The 16,745-nt window shown below is 39.3% G+C and overlaps 1 protein-coding gene across 1 annotated transcript in view; it reads right to left on the bottom strand.

Moving 5' to 3' along the window:
• ARHGAP10 (Rho GTPase activating protein 10) overlaps positions 1-16,745 on the bottom strand; it is a 138,323-nt gene that overhangs the window by 17,624 nt on the left and 103,954 nt on the right. The window contains exon 20 of the mRNA XM_084204241.1: positions 2,127-2,289. Coding sequence (XP_084060367.1) covers positions 2,127-2,289 — 163 coding nt within the window. The remainder of the gene's footprint in view (positions 1-2,126; positions 2,290-16,745) is intronic.

Raw genomic sequence — 16,745 nt, 5'->3', positions numbered from 1 at the left:
ACCAGCTCCTGAAATATCTGACACATCTTGACCCACAACGCAACATCCCTCCCCTGGGAAAAGCTGCAAGCAACTCTTCTGCCACAAAGAAGTCACCATCACCTTGTTGACTGCATAACTGTGGAGCGATCGATCTCTGACAAGTAACACCGTGTGTTATAAACATCAGCAGGAACTTGAGAAACCGGATCCTCTGGTATAATTCCACCTCCCCTAGACTCACTACGGCATTTGCTGCGGCTCAGTGAACACCTGCAATACCATTTGAGAGATGATACTGTGGATTTAAGAAAGGGTTGATTTTGTCCCAGTTTGGCTCAAAATACAAAACATTTTGAAATCCTGCACAAACAGAAAGGTTTGCTCTTCACCTAACTCTAAGAGTTGGTCCATCTTATGAGAATAGTCTACAACCAACAGCCAGTGCTACATTTCCTGGAGCTGTGAGAGCTACCAGAGCTACATTCTGCCATCACTACACTGGAGCTGCTCTATGTTTTGGGTTTTATTTATTAAGGCAGGGCCCTCTGAGTCATCCAAACTAGAAGGGGAAGAGAAGCCAATCTGAGGTGAGAAAGCAGAGGAAAAAAAGAATGTAATGTTCACAGACTACTCTGTCACTGTCCAGGCTTGTTACAGAAGTAGCTCTTAAGCAGACTTCACAGACAGACGAGTGGAAGAAAGAAACTACTTTTGACAAATTATCTAAATGCACATACCATGCACCTTTATTTTTTTCCTTCCAAAGAGAACTCCAAGTACTGTTTCCAAATGAGCGGAAAACCTCAAGCCATCAAGTCAGGTTTCCAAAACACCAGTGCAGTATAATTTTTGATGAGAATTAACAAACAAACAAAAAAAAAATGCAATCTTCCTTCAAATACCTGAAGTTCCCAAACTCTCTGGATAAAACCAACATCCTCCTTTTATTGTCTGAAGTAACATTATCACTGTCCTGCTAAACCTGTGTTCCTTAATTTGCTTCACTGACAGTCCAGTTTTATACCAACTACAGCATCTTTTCCACACATGCACCTCTCTTTGGTAAGTACAATTTGTTTCTAATTCTACTCACTTCTAGAGGATAGTACAAGAGAATAAGGGAAGAATAACTTCAGACCTCTACTGAAGAAACAACATTTATGGAAAATACCTATACATCTGGAATTCTTTCAATACATATGAGAGAAAAAAATTGTCCTAGTTAATAACCACTCAAGTCAGCACTTTATTATTAATAATTATTCTATGAAAATCTATATATTCTCATGTGTTATGTACCTCTACACATACATTTTACACCTGTTTCATCACCAGAGCTGGCTACTCAGAATGCCATTATGGAAAATATCTGTAACAGATCTTTTCTCCAGACCTGCTCCTTCCACTGTTCTTGGCACTAAAGGCTGGAAAAGTTTGTCTTGATAGTGGTTAAAGTCTGAATGAATAGCAAACCAGAGAATTCAATTCAAGTTCAACTCTGATTTAAAAACAAGTTTTGGTCAGCTCTTTGTGTATCAAACCTGAACACGTATTAGAGAGTCAGGACTAACATTTCAATGTCAATTTTTGCTAAATTTAAGTCACACTCAAAAATGGAACACTTACAGCATCTACTGAAAGTGACAGACTGCACTTCCATTGGAAACCAGGCACTTAATCTGTTAAGAAGAGACTAAAAACAATAATGTTCTTAGACAATAGCACCTGAGCACACACTCATTGCAGTGTGTTTATCCAAACCCAAAGCTGGGCCCAAAATCTTAGCAGTATGGTATCTAAGTGTACCTTAATGTTTTCTTGAGATAAAACTAGAGTAAAACATCATATAGAGAATAACTTATATAGTCACTGCTTAAATTAAAAAAAAAAAATTAAAACCTTTTAAAATGTTATAACAGGTAACAGGAAAATGAGGTAGATTTCAATAGAACATTTTTTTTCTTACAAGCATTCAAGTAGGCTCTAAGCTCCACCACAACACATAAACACATCTTTTTCTAGCAGAAGAAAACAAACACAATTATATGCAATTTCTAAAAATCACTCCTCACCAAACTGAAAAGGAAAATGTGTTTCACAATCATACCAGAGGAAACATTCTTACTTAATATTCAGTTACTTACAGATTTGTTGTCCAGCCTGCAAGATCTCCACTGTCCATGATAAGGTGATTTCCATCCAAGAGCCCAAGGGGGCTGCTGGAGAATGCGGGTGTTGGAGACTGGGAAGAAAGAGAATCCATGCTCCCAGTTGGGGTGTCTTCTCTGGGAGAGCTGTGACTGTCAGCTAGGAAAGAGAAAACAAGTCAGGATAGTCAAGGAATTATCTCATAAAGCCAAATAACCTGCCTTGGAGATAATGTCCTGAAATATGTAAGAGAAGAAACCTTTCTGTTCCATCTCCACCGGGTATTTTGGAGGATGAGAAATCTCCCAGCATTTCCCCAAAAGGAATCATTGCACAATTTCCCCCACTGTTCTCACCAGGATTTTTTCACATACAACATATTCCCAGTCCCTTTTCAGTTGTGTTTTATGTGAATGAAATGCTAAATTTTGGGGAGGTGTTTTTAGACAAAGGCAACAGTTCCAATAAGAAAACAGTTTATGATATGCACATTTGTGCATCTCCCTAAAAACACAGTCTCTAAAGATAACTTAACACACATTTGAGGAAACGAGTGCTCTCAAATACAATAAGCACAGTCTTCTCAAACATGAAACAATGACATTTAGAATGGTCAGAAAAAGCAAGAGATCTCTAACAAACACACAATACCCAAAAATGTTACTTTTATTACTCCTTGCTAACGGTGTTAATTTTAAGAGAGCTCACTGTATTCTGATCTATTTGTTTTCTTAGGGTACTCTTAGGATATCACTTTTGAGGCAACATATTCAGATATGATTGATTAGGAAAACATTAAAGGAATAGCATTCCTATCCCAAGGACCGTAAGATAAAGTTACCAAAGTGTCAGAGCGGTCACTGCAAACCATGCTGACACATCAAGCCAAACAGCACATTCTTCACTGAAACGCTAACCTTCACCCACATAGCCTTTTCCTTTCAATCTTTAGTTTTTTAACATCAGCTGTACATTTCATAAATTCTAAAGGAGGTGTGTGAAATGAGGATGTTCGCAAGCATTAAAGTATCCAGCACAGCTAAGCCAGCAGTCTCAAATGGGGCTTGTAGCTGTTTTCAATATATTAATATTTAACAGTAACAAGGATCAATTCCAGCCACCCTTTACAATGCTCCCTGCATCCCTTCTTCCATCCACCCTACTCCCAGTAGCACTCATGAACACAACCCACAAGCCTGCCAAATAACCACCAGAAAAGTCTAGAGTGGTTTAGATACCGCTGTCCCCACCATCTTTGTAAAAGAGTTCTGCTCTTTTGGGGCCAAATGTTTTTGGGGAAAAAAAATTAACAACTATGTCCTAACACAATCAAAAGCTGTTCAAATATTGTGCTGTCTTGACAAGTTATATCTCCCATATATAGTAATATACAAGATGAAGTCCTGGACAACATTACTTTCTATTTCTAAATTAACTAGCATCTGCTCAGGGAAGAACTGAGCTTAATTCTACTCCATCAAGCTAAGCACTACTGTTGCAACGATTTCATTTATGACTTTCTTCTTAATTAATGAAAACTGCAACACCACAACAAAACAAATGTGGACAATGAAAAGCCACCATTGATGGATAAAATCCTTCTCATAACTCTATCACAGCCTCAATTTCTTCTGCTACAATAGTTCAGAGTTAGCAAAGCCTCAGCTGCTTCCCCAGCCATCTCATCCTCACCCCCTCCCAGCAGCTCTGAGAGAACAACTTCCCTAGAGAGTAAAATGACATACAACTGAAAACAGTGAAGTGATAAAAGTGATCATCTGGAAATTTCTCCCCAAGCAGCTGCTAATTTAAGGATCTAAATTAGCCCATAGTACCAAAGTGTTATATGCTCTGAGGAGAAGAACATTACCCAGGAAAATGAGTCACTTGCACTGTGGCCCAATCCTGCTCACCTGGCACCTCCCCACTGCACCAAGGCCACGGTGCTGCTGCTTCAAAATTACATAACATGAGAATCACAGGAGTGTCAGGTAAAAACTAATTAACTACATCTCATTTGCAGATGTATGTGTCACAGTGATAAACATCTGAGAGATCAGACAGTGGTACTGCAACCTTACTTCATAAATTCCTTAGAACTAGAGTTAAGTCCTTTTAATCTATCCCAATTTCCTTTCAAAGCAGTAGTAGTAGCACGGTCTAGATTATCAAACTATATATACCATACTAGAAGGCCACATTTACCTCAACCACTCACTTAGCTTTACTAAAACACATTTGAAAGGAATATGGTTCTTAATATCACAACTATCACCAGCTCACAGCACCTCCTTACAGAAAGCAGAGGATGTTCTGTTGAATTGTTTCCCAGAACACGCAGAAGAAGTTAAAAAAACCCCAAAACACTGAACACTTCAGTCACGCACAGCAGAGTCAACGCTGGAGACTGTAGTATACAGGCAATTATGTTTGACATTATCTTAAATTAAACTGTGTGTTAAATCTTTCCTCAAATTTTACTTCTTCCTTCCTGAGCCAGTGTTTTCTCACAGTCTGTACTGCACTGAACTCCCAAAACTAAGACTGAGTTTTGAACACTGAAAACAAATCAGGTATTTAAACAGGAAAACGCCTGCTAAATTCTATGGGATTAAGTAAAAGCCCTCTAAAAACATGTTCAAAGAGACTTTACATTTCTGATGTCTTCAGGTATCTCCTTTTGTAAAGTAAAACAATATTTTTATTCAGGAAGAGGCAATTCTGTATAACAGCAAATACTGATGACTAATGACCATCCAGCACATTTTCATGATTAAAAACAATATATGCTCCAAACCTAAATCCTCAAAATATAGGGTAATTGCCATGATGGCAACAGCACAAAGACCTCACCTGTATGTCAGTGCCAAAAGTTCTGCTAACTTCAGAAATTATAGTAACTCCTGTACATGGCAGAGGCAACAGAACTGTGCCTCATTATCTCTTCATTTAGCTTGATAACCTGCTTTTGATTAATGCCCAGCTTACACTGGGGTCAAACTACATCTTCCAAATAGTCATTGTCCAAAAGCATCAGCAGATGATAAAGGGAATGAAGAATCAATTGGCTGCTAATTAACAGACTTGCCAATCAATGCATGCACCTTCACTTTGTAAGGCTTTATTTTCAGGCATGACCCATGTAATATGCACTACTAATTATTATATTACCCCTCACATCAAGTTTTTGTGCTGTGTGACAGGATTTCAATGATCTCCTTTTTAAGTTTTACACCAAATCTCTTACTGGGAGGGATTTTGCAGCTTTGGAATCACATACCTGTTTTATAAAGCTGTTACAATTTCCCAGTGCTCTCTCTGAAGAAGCTACAATCAGATATGATTCTATGGGGTTTTGCTGTGGTTCCATCAGAATGACATGAAGCATTAATTCCACTGCTTACTCCTACTCATCAGTCCCGTTTGTACATCCAGGACTGGGACTTGTTTTAGTCATTAATTTAAATTAATAATATGATGAGTTGATTGGCCTCTGTGACCAACAGACTTGGCAGAGTCATTGTTTCTAAGGATGTGCTCCCTTCTGTAATTCTGGGCTACGTTTTCCCTCTAAAATCAGTACACTGGTTTCTCAACTCAATCACACTTATTTTGTTTGAATGTGTGCAGCTTAGCACACACAACCACAACTCCTACTGCCTGTCATTATTTGCAATTCTCCTAACTTTGTCCCATGTGCAAATATATCGTCAAAGATTTGTATTTACTTTTCTAAATACTGCTACTTCATCAGCATTCCTCTAGTTGCTTCAAACATCTTCAGCAAGCTACAAGATGTTTTAAAAATTAACATTGCCAAGCTATACAACCCCATGACCAGAGACCTTTTTTCAGACAAGTTAGGTGACTTTGCATTATTCAAAATATTCACCTAGCAACAGACCTACCTGCGAACATCTCTGCTTGATTACACATTGATTATCATAACTAAGTTCTTTTTGACACTTCAGAACTTGTAACATATATTGACTTCTAGCTATTTCCTCTTTTTCCACCCCCCTGCCCTTTTCCTGCAGTTTGCTTTGTAGAACCAGTAAAGACCCTAAGCTGATGAAAACCTGCCTTTAAAGTTTTGACATGTTTTGTTTCTTTAAGTGCGTGTTAAGGACATTGCTGGAACTGAATCAGCTTTATGGGTTTCCATTTACCTCTGAAGCCAGGGGCTCCTAATATTGATAGTCTAATATTTTTTACTATTTCTCTCCTCTCACTCCTCTTTATCTCCAGCACTGTTCTCCAGTGAGCAGCATTGTCAGGTCTCCCACTGCTATGAAAAAGCTGACTGCCACATTGGACTGACAGGTCCTTTCGAAGAGGAGCTCCAGAAACTTCCTACTCTTCTTTCCTACCACCTGAATTCTAATAAGCTCTTACCTTATAAAACATGCAAGATGTGACTGCCTTTAAAGCTCATTTATATTATTCTTTGAGCATACAGTCTGGTGTTCTTGGTGCCTTCACCTTCTCCTTCTAAAAATGTCAATCCCCCTCCTTTTTCTCTCATATTACACTCATTTTTGGGTGCCAAAGAGAGCCTGAACAGATGAAGGACATGAGGGTTCTCAGTACAAAAGCAGTAAGTCTGTATGACATCTCACAAATTTCTGTCAACATTCCAGCCATCAACTCTTCACCTTCCCTTCGTCATATTTGTGGGAAGGCTCTGAGTGCCTTCAGCTTGGCCATCTTTCTAGAGCTGCTATCAAGCTGCTTCTACAATTCATGTCCCCATCCTACACAAATAGGTGTAAGATCCAATTTTACTATCAAGAGAGTTAAAACTTGTTTCACATTCTCACCACCTTTTGCATACTATTTAAATTTTTTGACTGCATGGATCCTTTTAAACTGTCATGTAAATTAACTTCTTGTTTCACTGATCTAATCACAACACTCATCCAAGCCTCTGAGCTTTCACTGTGCCTCTGCAACAGACACCCTCTGCTCTGTCTTTATGGCTGTTCATGGCTCAGACCAGCCCCTTCTAGAAAATAACAAATATCTTAGGCTGATCCTAACAATTTACTGGTGTGTCTAGCTGGTAGTACTAACCCCTCAGTTTCTAACCCAAATATCCTTCCTCCTTCACCCCTTCCCTGCCTTGTGTCACCCTTTCTCATAATAACAGATACCCCCAAAGTACCAGCACAGACTAACACCTACCTCAGATCCAGCTTTTCTCTAGCAAATACATGAACCCTCTATTCCTTCTGCTTTTTATCTGAAGGAGCCTCAGCTAGTAAAAGCTCTCAGACCCTCCTTACCAGAAATCTGAACTAAGCTTCTACCTAACTGAGCATGACATGTCTCCCCACTGCCTTTTTTTCTCCTTTTTCCATCTGGCTAGTCTAAGAATATTTTTTGTTGGCATCCAAAGTTGAAAAAAAAACCCCGAAATACTTTGGCAGTGTCAATAATCAGATCCTTACTTTACTCTGAGAATTCTAAATAAGAAAAAAGCATTTGTATTAAGGACCGTGAAAAGCAGAGAGTTAACACTATCAGTTACTTGCTTAAGAGACAGTTTTCTTCCAACTTTACCTTAAGTAAACTGATGAATTACATGTTTTAATGTTAAAAACAAGACTAATCTTTAATGTCAACAGTACAACCAGTGTCTACAGTTTAAGGGTAACCAAGAATGAACACAGTTTATGACAGAGAATTTTTCTGGAGTAAATGAAGAATATGTGTTTCTGTTGAGATACACAGAATACACCAAACAGAACTGTCATATACGTTTTAAATGGTGATTGCATAGGCAAATCATGGTAAAAGAAGAGGATAAAAATCCATCTCAACTTTGACACAAACAGCTAGAGTCATAGACAAGGGATGATGGGGACAATTACTGAGGGGAGTAGGTTAAAGATGCTGCAAAATCCCTGTTGCCACCTTCAAGTCTGCCATTTTTGCATTAGGAGGTGGGGAAGCAGCAGCTGCCCTGCTGTGCAGCCACCGGTCCGTCCCCCATCAGCATCACAACTGCATCCCGCTCTGAGACAACAACATTCCTTCCCCATAAATAGCTCATGTCCCACAATAATTCAGAAGTTAACCAAGTAGAAAGTAGCTTTGCTCTTACATTAATTTATGGGTACTATATTTTCACTTTATTAGGAATCTAATAGATCAGGGACATAGAAAAAATATTGCTACCATAAATATCCTTGATTAAGCAAGTATTTAGTTCCAGGTGTTAGACCTTCAGCATCTACAGAAAACAGACACAAAAAGCATAACCAGAGTTTCCTCACACAGTTAATAAATCTTCAAATGATCCCATGAAACGATGTACCAACTCGTCTGGAAAGGATTCAGCCATTCCTGGAAAGCTAGAAGTAACTCCACTGGAGAAAGTTTTCTGTGATAGTTATCAGAGGAATCTGCAGTCAAGAAGAGCCTTTTCTAGATGCAGGGCTGCCCCCTTTATTCACTGTTTACCATGCCACTCATCCTGTGGCAAATCACACCAAACACCAGGGGAACTCAGATATTCCTCTACTTCTTCAAACTTTAAAAAAGGTTTCTGAATTAATGAAGCCAAGTCATCTGTTTCTCAGAAAATTAAGAAGCTGTGTACTTTCATTTGTCATGCCACTAAAACTGGTCAATTGTTTATTACCTCCAGACCACAGAGACTGCTTTTTTAAACAAGCAGTTTCCAAAGCAAGGTGAAAGCTTGATTGCAAGCTAATAGCGATCTGTTATTTGGTTAAAAAAGTAACCACAGTGAATGCTAAAACTAAACAAGAGAGTTATTTCAGTGCTCCTGAAAAAAAGGTATTTTAGAGGTCAAATTCCTCTAAAAACTCAGAAAAATAGATTTGTACTACCACATTGCATTATCCAAAAGAACTCATTAATAACCCCAGAGTGTTGCAAGCCCTATACAATGCAGCCCTGCCCTGGTATGCAGTTAGTTCTTACATAAATTTAGACATCATAGACTCATCCAGCCTCAAGCCAGCGGAGCAAATGGACAGCAGACAACCCACATTCCCATCAGTTTCATGCTGTCACACAGAACACATGCAGCAAGAATCAGATCCCTGCTCCAGCAACCTTTTTTCTCTCAGACAAAACAATTAACACAATTATTCGAGCTGCCTACAGTTTTTCCTAGATAAAAACCAACTTTGGTATATTTTTCAAATGTGTGCGTGTAGCAGCATGTGTATGTCAGGCACAAAGTAGCTTTCCTGTAGCAAGGTTGTTTTCCCCAACTCCACAATGGTTCAGGTACATCAGGAAAAGGAGGAAGCTAGACAGAATTTGCCTCAAGACTGGATGATGCAACTCAAGAATTGTAGCCAAAAGGGCCACAAGGTGTTTGAGTTGAGGTTAGAAAAGGGAAAGAAATGTGCTCATCTGCAAGTTAATTAGAGGCAAGTGGAGTTTGGGGACCATCATCCTGTCCTGGCCTCCTTCTTTTTGATTTTTTTGTCCATTTTAAAAATGTAAAGTTCAATTTTTAACAAGCATCTTTCTAGAGATACACTTACCCAGTATCATTAAACAATTAACCTGTAAAAATTAAGCAATTATTTCAATGAATATCCCCCTTACTGCAGGCCATCTTTCAAAATCAGAAGAAATACTGCTTGGATTATTTTACATCAATGAAATCCAAGACACATAGCTTTCACTGAGCAAGCTAAAACTCTAATGGGTAAAGAATCCCCATTTATTCCTCAAGCTGTGGAAAAACAGTTCAAGACAGTCACAGATACAATGTCAGGATGTTAATTATATCACATAATTAAATTTTGAAACAACAGAAATCAGATACAGCCCTGCAGAGGGGTTCCTCTTTTGATTTGTGTACACCATGATAACAAGAGCAGTATCTAAATTCAACAATTACTCATTTTTACCAGAGCTGGCTTGGCAGGAAACCACACATGATCTCCAGCCTTACCAGCCTGGCCAGATGCCAACCAATTTCATGGCTGAAAAACTCATGAACTGAAGCTACTTCCTGAAAATCCTGACAAATAGTAAGATAAACAGACTGCCCCACCACTTCCATAGTTTTTTTTGGTAGCACTGAGTTTGAGTTTCCACCAGTCCAGGCAACATTAACCTACAGTCCATGTCTGTACTGAAACATTCAAGGGAACAGCTCTAGTCTAATCCATGAGAACTCTGAAAAACCAGAGCAGATCAAGAAGGGGTACAGTCACCAGGCCTAAAAGTTCCCTAAGTCAGAAGCACTTCTCAAACACCATCAAAAACTCCAAGTCCATGAAAATATTATTCCATTTCCTTTTCTGCTTGGTTGGCAATTCAGGCACCAATAAGCTGGAAGATGTGTCTGTAAGAGTGCTTCCACGCCCAAAAGGTAAGGTGTTCAAAAGCTCTTTCTTCCCTGAGCTGTCAAACAGGGATAACATCATGCTGTTGTCTCCTTTTCTCTTGCTATTAAGCTTGCTTCACATGCAGTCACTTCCTGTGACTTCTTAAAAGAAGTTTCTCACCACTAATTCTACAACCTGGCCAATGACAAGGACTAACTGCTACCACATTGTGTATCTGATGGGTCTCTCACAAGGAAGCCACTCTGAAATATTTTCACTATGCTGCTGACACTTGGCTGTGCCTCCTTCCTCATTTTGTTCACCTCTCTCCTTTTGCCATAAGAGTGACTTCAGCAGAGGAATGGATCAAGCAGGATATCTATGGCTTGTTAAAAAAACCACTGAAAACAAGATAAGCAGCCCTTAGGGGAAGTTTTGTCAGTTGTTTCAACTGAACATCCAGGTGACAGGTTTGTTGATCTCCCCTAAGAACACCTTCAATCTCCCCGTTGGTTCAGCAAGTCACTAAAACAGCTGGGAAGGAAAGAAGTGACAGCAATGTAATTCACCTTGCACTGAGGGCAACTTTCAAAAGAAGGAAAGGACAAATAGGACAAAGACTTCCAGAAGCTAACGGGCAAACAAGAAGACATTTTTTCTGACCAAATGAAAAACTCTGAGAGTGGGAGCAAAACAAGAAGAGGAATATTTTCTAACTTGCATGTCAGCCCTATAAAAAGTTCACCAGCTCTCCTCTGCAAGATCTCTGCTATTCTTGTCACCAGTGAGGAGAAGCAAGAGCATGTGAGGAATCCCCTAATTCAGTGCAATGCATCCTCTCATCCATAGGAAGGTGACTGAAGAGCTGAAGTCTTTGTTCTACTTACACTCTTGTGTGCTGGGTGAAAGAATTTACTTTTACCAGTGGAGTTTGGCCAGGGCACAGCTGGCATGTAGTAAAGATATGTCAGTGACTTCCATGCCCAGGATTAATGCCTTTTAGCATGCCAAACTGGCCTTCTTACAGCATTATCTGCCCCTGAATGTCTGTGCGCAGAAGGTAGAGAATTAAAGAGATGAAGGATTATTACAGGAGGTCAGAGATTTTTAACAATGTCTGGCCTCAAGGAAAGACTGACCCATTCTCCTGAACTCTCCCCGTTCCTTCTTTCAATTCAGATTCTAGTTTTAAGTCAATTCAAGTTCCCTTTCCCTGCCTCCTGCGGTATGCATGTGTGTGAATACGTGGATGTGTTTTCTTTGAACATTTCTACAGCCTCTAGATTTCATACACTGAAAACAGACAAGCACTGGCAATGAAACTAAGGCAATTCTCACACCAACCATGAAGATCTGATACACTTCATTCAACGAGACGAAAAAGTCAGGAGATGTTTACTTCAAAACTGGATTTTTTGCTAGCAGTGCAGCAAGTAGACTGTAACACAAAGATTACTCACAGGGATAAAATGGCCATATAATGTATATTGTGCATGCAAAGTACGGACCAAAATTATTTTGTATCTCTTAAAAAAAAAAAAAGATAAAAAGTACCTTCTATGGACCCAAAGCTTTCCAAGCAGAAGTCAACTCTCTGATAGGAAACTAGGACCCACAATTACATAAGAAAAAGCTTTACCTTCACTGGCAGTAGCTCAAAAAGACTTTTAAGTTTGTATAGCACACATCCTACTCAGAGCCATCAGGTGGGAAAAGCTGTGATGAATCACAGAGAATTGCAGGAGCTACTCTTGCAGCAAGATGAAATACAAACTGTCTGAAATTCCACATGGCAAACAGCAGCCATCCTGATCTTCCCCTCATGACTAACACTGGTGCACTTATTTTGTGACAGCAGAGCTGTGTTCTGCTCAGCTGTTAACAATAGCTTTGTAAGCAAGTGTTGCAGGGCCTTATGGCTTTTTGATGTGCCTATGTAGCTGCCTCTCTTTCCATTTCCCCTACTATGTGCCAGGTTACAGAAACACTTCCAAGCAGCAAATTCAGAAATAGAAAGAGTTCAAGGCCAGGTTTCACACCTGCAGCCTCACAGTTCTGGGCTGTTTCAGCCCTTAAGATCCGTCTCATTATAAGTCCAAGGCTTCCTTTAACATCCAGGTAATTCCAAATGAAGTTTATGATTTTTTACTTTTGTTTGGGGCAGGAAGGGATGGGGGGAGTAGGGAGAGGGAATATTGCTATGTAGCCATTACACATATCATATTTTACTCTGATAAAGTAATTTAATTGAATGACACAGTAATTAATGTAAATTAATTTATCACCCAAATTATGACATTGTCTGACTCAGATCCCCACAAAAAAATCAAGACCAGCTACTTCTATTCTACATTAACATACCATTCATAACTGTGTCCTGAGATACTTCAAAGGGCAATACAAGTTAACACAAAGTTTTGAAGGGTTAAGTAGCAGTTCTAATTTCTATTTCTTTTCAAATTCTGCAGAAGAATCCGTTTTCCAAATCACTATAAATATAGTATTTAATTTACAGCAGCAGCAAGCTATCAAAAACACCCCATATGATTCCAGAGTGGGGGGATAGGACACAAATGCCCTAAAAAAAGAGCAATGCAGCCCCCCTTTGACACTACTGTGCTATGTCCATGTATGTGCCAAGGAGAAATTTTGGCACCTAGAGATATTCAAAGAGAATAAGGCATCAGCAGGCTGTGAGGCATCAGCAGGCCCTGTGGTTTAAGATGTATATTCTGGTTTGTTTAGAAAACAAGTTGTTCTGTTGTTGGACAAAGTGCTACGCATGACCCATTTCTTGACTCCAGGTGTGACTTATGCAACTTGTGCTGATTCTCTGCTCATCCTGGATGGACTGCATTACACTGCCTACCTTACAAAGGGCTTTTCTTCCCATATTGCTCTAACAGCCCTGAAAAAATTGTTTAATAATCTCTAAGTCTCTGGCACAGAAAAAAAACAAGAAAAAGAATGCAACAAACAAACAAGAGAAATCCCAAACCTGTTGCGTTTGCTACAAGACAAGAAAGGTACATTAAAATTTAAATAAAATTGTAAGGGAACAAAACTTTAAATCTGCATTGCCCTCGAAGAGAAATGTAAACAGCAATCTCTTCTGATATATACTGGCTGCCCAAATAGAAAATAAAGACCCAATGACATGTTTAGAACAGGATAAACAACTTCCAGTTCTAGCTAACAGTCTTTCCCTGTCTGCATAGAGAGACAGAGAGGCAATGAAAAGTCATTTGTACATAGCTGAGACTGTAAGTTACAGGAGTTTCTGCACTGCTATTCACTATAAAGTTCATGCAGATAGTGAGGGGAAAAGAAGAAAGCAATTTCCATAGATTAAAAAAACCAAAACCTACAAAACAAACAAAAAAGCCAAAGACATAAAAACCCAAAACAAACAAACAAAACAAATCAAAACCAACCCACTACCAAAAAACAAATCCCAAATCTTCATTTAAAAGGCTCAAAAACTCTGGAAATAGTCCTAATGTAAATGTCAGACAAATCTGCATTTTGCTGAAACAAGAACTTTGGGTCTAGGCCACATATGAAAGTAGCTCAGAGTTCCCCATTAGGTCCAGCTCTACTTAAGAAACTAGGATGTCAAAAAACTTCAGAGTGAAAATTTAGGACCTGGCTTACCACAGAGCAAAGAAGAAAGAAGTTGAAAGAAAAACAGACAGCATCATCTGTGAATCAAGCTGGTCTTTCAGGAAACAAAGATCCTCACGGTAGTAAATATAATCCTTGAATTGTTTGCAAATAGGTTTAATCATCTAATTGCCATGTACAAGGAAGGAAAATCTATGCACTATCAGAATTCAGTACAGCTAATTACTAGAAGGCAAAATAAAGATTTTTATCAAACGTAGTGTGTGTTCTTCAGCTATTATATCTATCAATATTTATATATCTTACAGCCCTTTCTGGGTGGTTGCTGCATACATTTTCTGTGCAGTCAAGAAGCTTCTCGACTGCAAACGTGCTTTTAAAAAGAAACCTGGCCCGAACCCTGCATTTCCAATTCAAGCAGTGGATTCTGAAGCCTGTTAACTCCCTGGAGCAGCTGATAGCTAAAGACTTGTTTCCGCTTTTCTAACAATTTCCTGGTTTGCATAACAATCCTAAAAGAAACACACTCAAGAAGTTTTCCAGCACAGAGAGATTTTGTCTCTGACATAGTTCGAGTTTCAAAGCACAGAGAATATTTATATACAATTACCATAACTTTAGAGATGTATTTGTCTATAAATATATTTACATATAAATATGTATCAGCTGCTTGTTTAAAACAAGATTATGATAATTTTGCCATATCCAGGAAATACAAAACACTGGCTTGTGCCTGGTGCTTAACTCATGCCATTGTGAATAAGGGGGGGCGGGGGGGAGGGAAGGGGTTTAATGTTTAATTTCCTGTTAAAAACACACACAGGATAAAATCTCCCAAAGAGCAGTTATAAAACATGCACTTGTTAGCCAAGAAACTAGGTAAATATGGAATGAAGCCCAGGCTCACTTCTATTCCTTCACCCCTCTCCAAAGAAGAAAGCAACTGAAGGCCACAGAGTGTATTTGGAGGCACTGAGCTCTACTCAGGGACTAGATAATTCATGAGCCTGGCTGATGCACACAGCCTGCAGCCACTGGGGCAGTGGCTCAGAGCATGCAGTGACACAGCTGGGCTAGAGGCACTGCAGCACCGCATGTGCCTGGCACACGTGCCCAAGAGCCACTGTCCCAACTACTGCCCACTGTCCTGACACAGCTGGCTGGCTGAACAAGGAAAAGAGCCATTAGCATGTGGCCAGCAGCTACCAACAGCCTGAAGATCCTGCTACCTTGGGTAGTGGCTTTACAGACCACAGAGGATATTTTTTCAGCAGTTACAAGGGGAAATGCTATTGCCAGATCCCACCGAAATTTCACCTGCAGCAGTTGAGCCTTCACTATGGTTTTAATATGTACCAGGATGTATTAGGCTATTCTGCAGTTCAGCCCACTACAACTCCCAAACAAGCACCAAGGTTCTGCACGAAATGCAACTATTACAGCCTTTAACAATCCTAGCTCTTTGACAACATGCCCAAATTAGACAAGAATATGGACTGCATTTAGGCAAAATAGAATCTTTATAACAGTTTTCAACAGTAATACTGTATTTTTGGCTCTCAGAATAAAAACAGCCCGCCACTGCTTTTTGTCTGCAGTGTTTGGGTCAAAGTCAACTCCTCAGTGCACACCTTGCTCCATAGAATTTCAGAAGCTGTGGTACTTCTTGGGTCCTGCTAGATCCACATTCAAAATAAGATGTGAACAGCTTTGTGAGTGGCTTCAGTTTAGCTTTGTTTTTCAGATGAGGATAAATTTATTTTTGCAGATGTAGCTCAAGAGCTTTTCTTAGCTTTTGGGAGCATATTATTCAAATTAACACATCTTAAGCTTTTTAAGCAGATACCCCTAAACAACTTCTAGTCAAGGCATTCAGTTTCACATTTGATGCAAGAAAAGACAGACACAGATTTTGTATCTCTCTGGTGAATCAAATCTGATGGCAGGAATACTGAATTTCTTGCTGACTCTTTGCAAAACTGGTTTTGAAACTATAAACAGTCCTGACTTTATTTCTAAAAGTTGCACTTAACAGCTGTTGTAGGTATTTGTGTTCTTGCCTTATGAAACCAAGCACTGTTAACCACCAATTTAGTGACAGTTCACCAGTGAATCTCTTACTACTGCATGATTCCAAATCCTTCCTGTTTATTTTCACTTATTGTCACTGGACTTTGTGCCCTGATCCCATGGCTCTTCATGTGAAAAGACAATTGGCAAAAAGCATTAGGAGAGAGAAAAGGAATAGGGTGGAGAAAAGCTGTAACACAAAATGAGCCCTGACTTGCCTCCTCACTACTGTACGTACCCCCAAGCAATGAAATTTCAGGAAAATGATTATGGTTCTGGCCAACAGTCAGGATACATAAGATGTTATTATACATCCTTTGCCTCACTGTATGTTGCTACTGCAGACTCCACACAAAAGGAAGACTTTTCTTTTCTTTCCCCCATTGCTTTTCAGTGCTAAGGCAAGTTGACAAGTATTTACTGCTAGTTACAGCAAGGTATTAAAGATTCAAGTAACATAGTGGTATTCTCCAGTGCAGTGGTGACCTGAGCCTTTAATCCAGATGAATTTAACTGTAAAGTGCATTAGCTCTTCTCATAAAAGATTTGCTTTAATTTTAGTTCTCTCTCCATTTATCTTATGGCTGTGTAATCTTCAGT

The sequence above is a fragment of the Fringilla coelebs genome (assembly GCF_963513975.1).
Source record: "Fringilla coelebs genome assembly, chromosome: 4".
Classification (NCBI taxonomy): Eukaryota; Metazoa; Chordata; class Aves; order Passeriformes; family Fringillidae; genus Fringilla; species Fringilla coelebs.
Note: the sequence above shows the minus strand (reverse complement) of the source record. Positions and strands in the feature narration are given on the sequence as shown.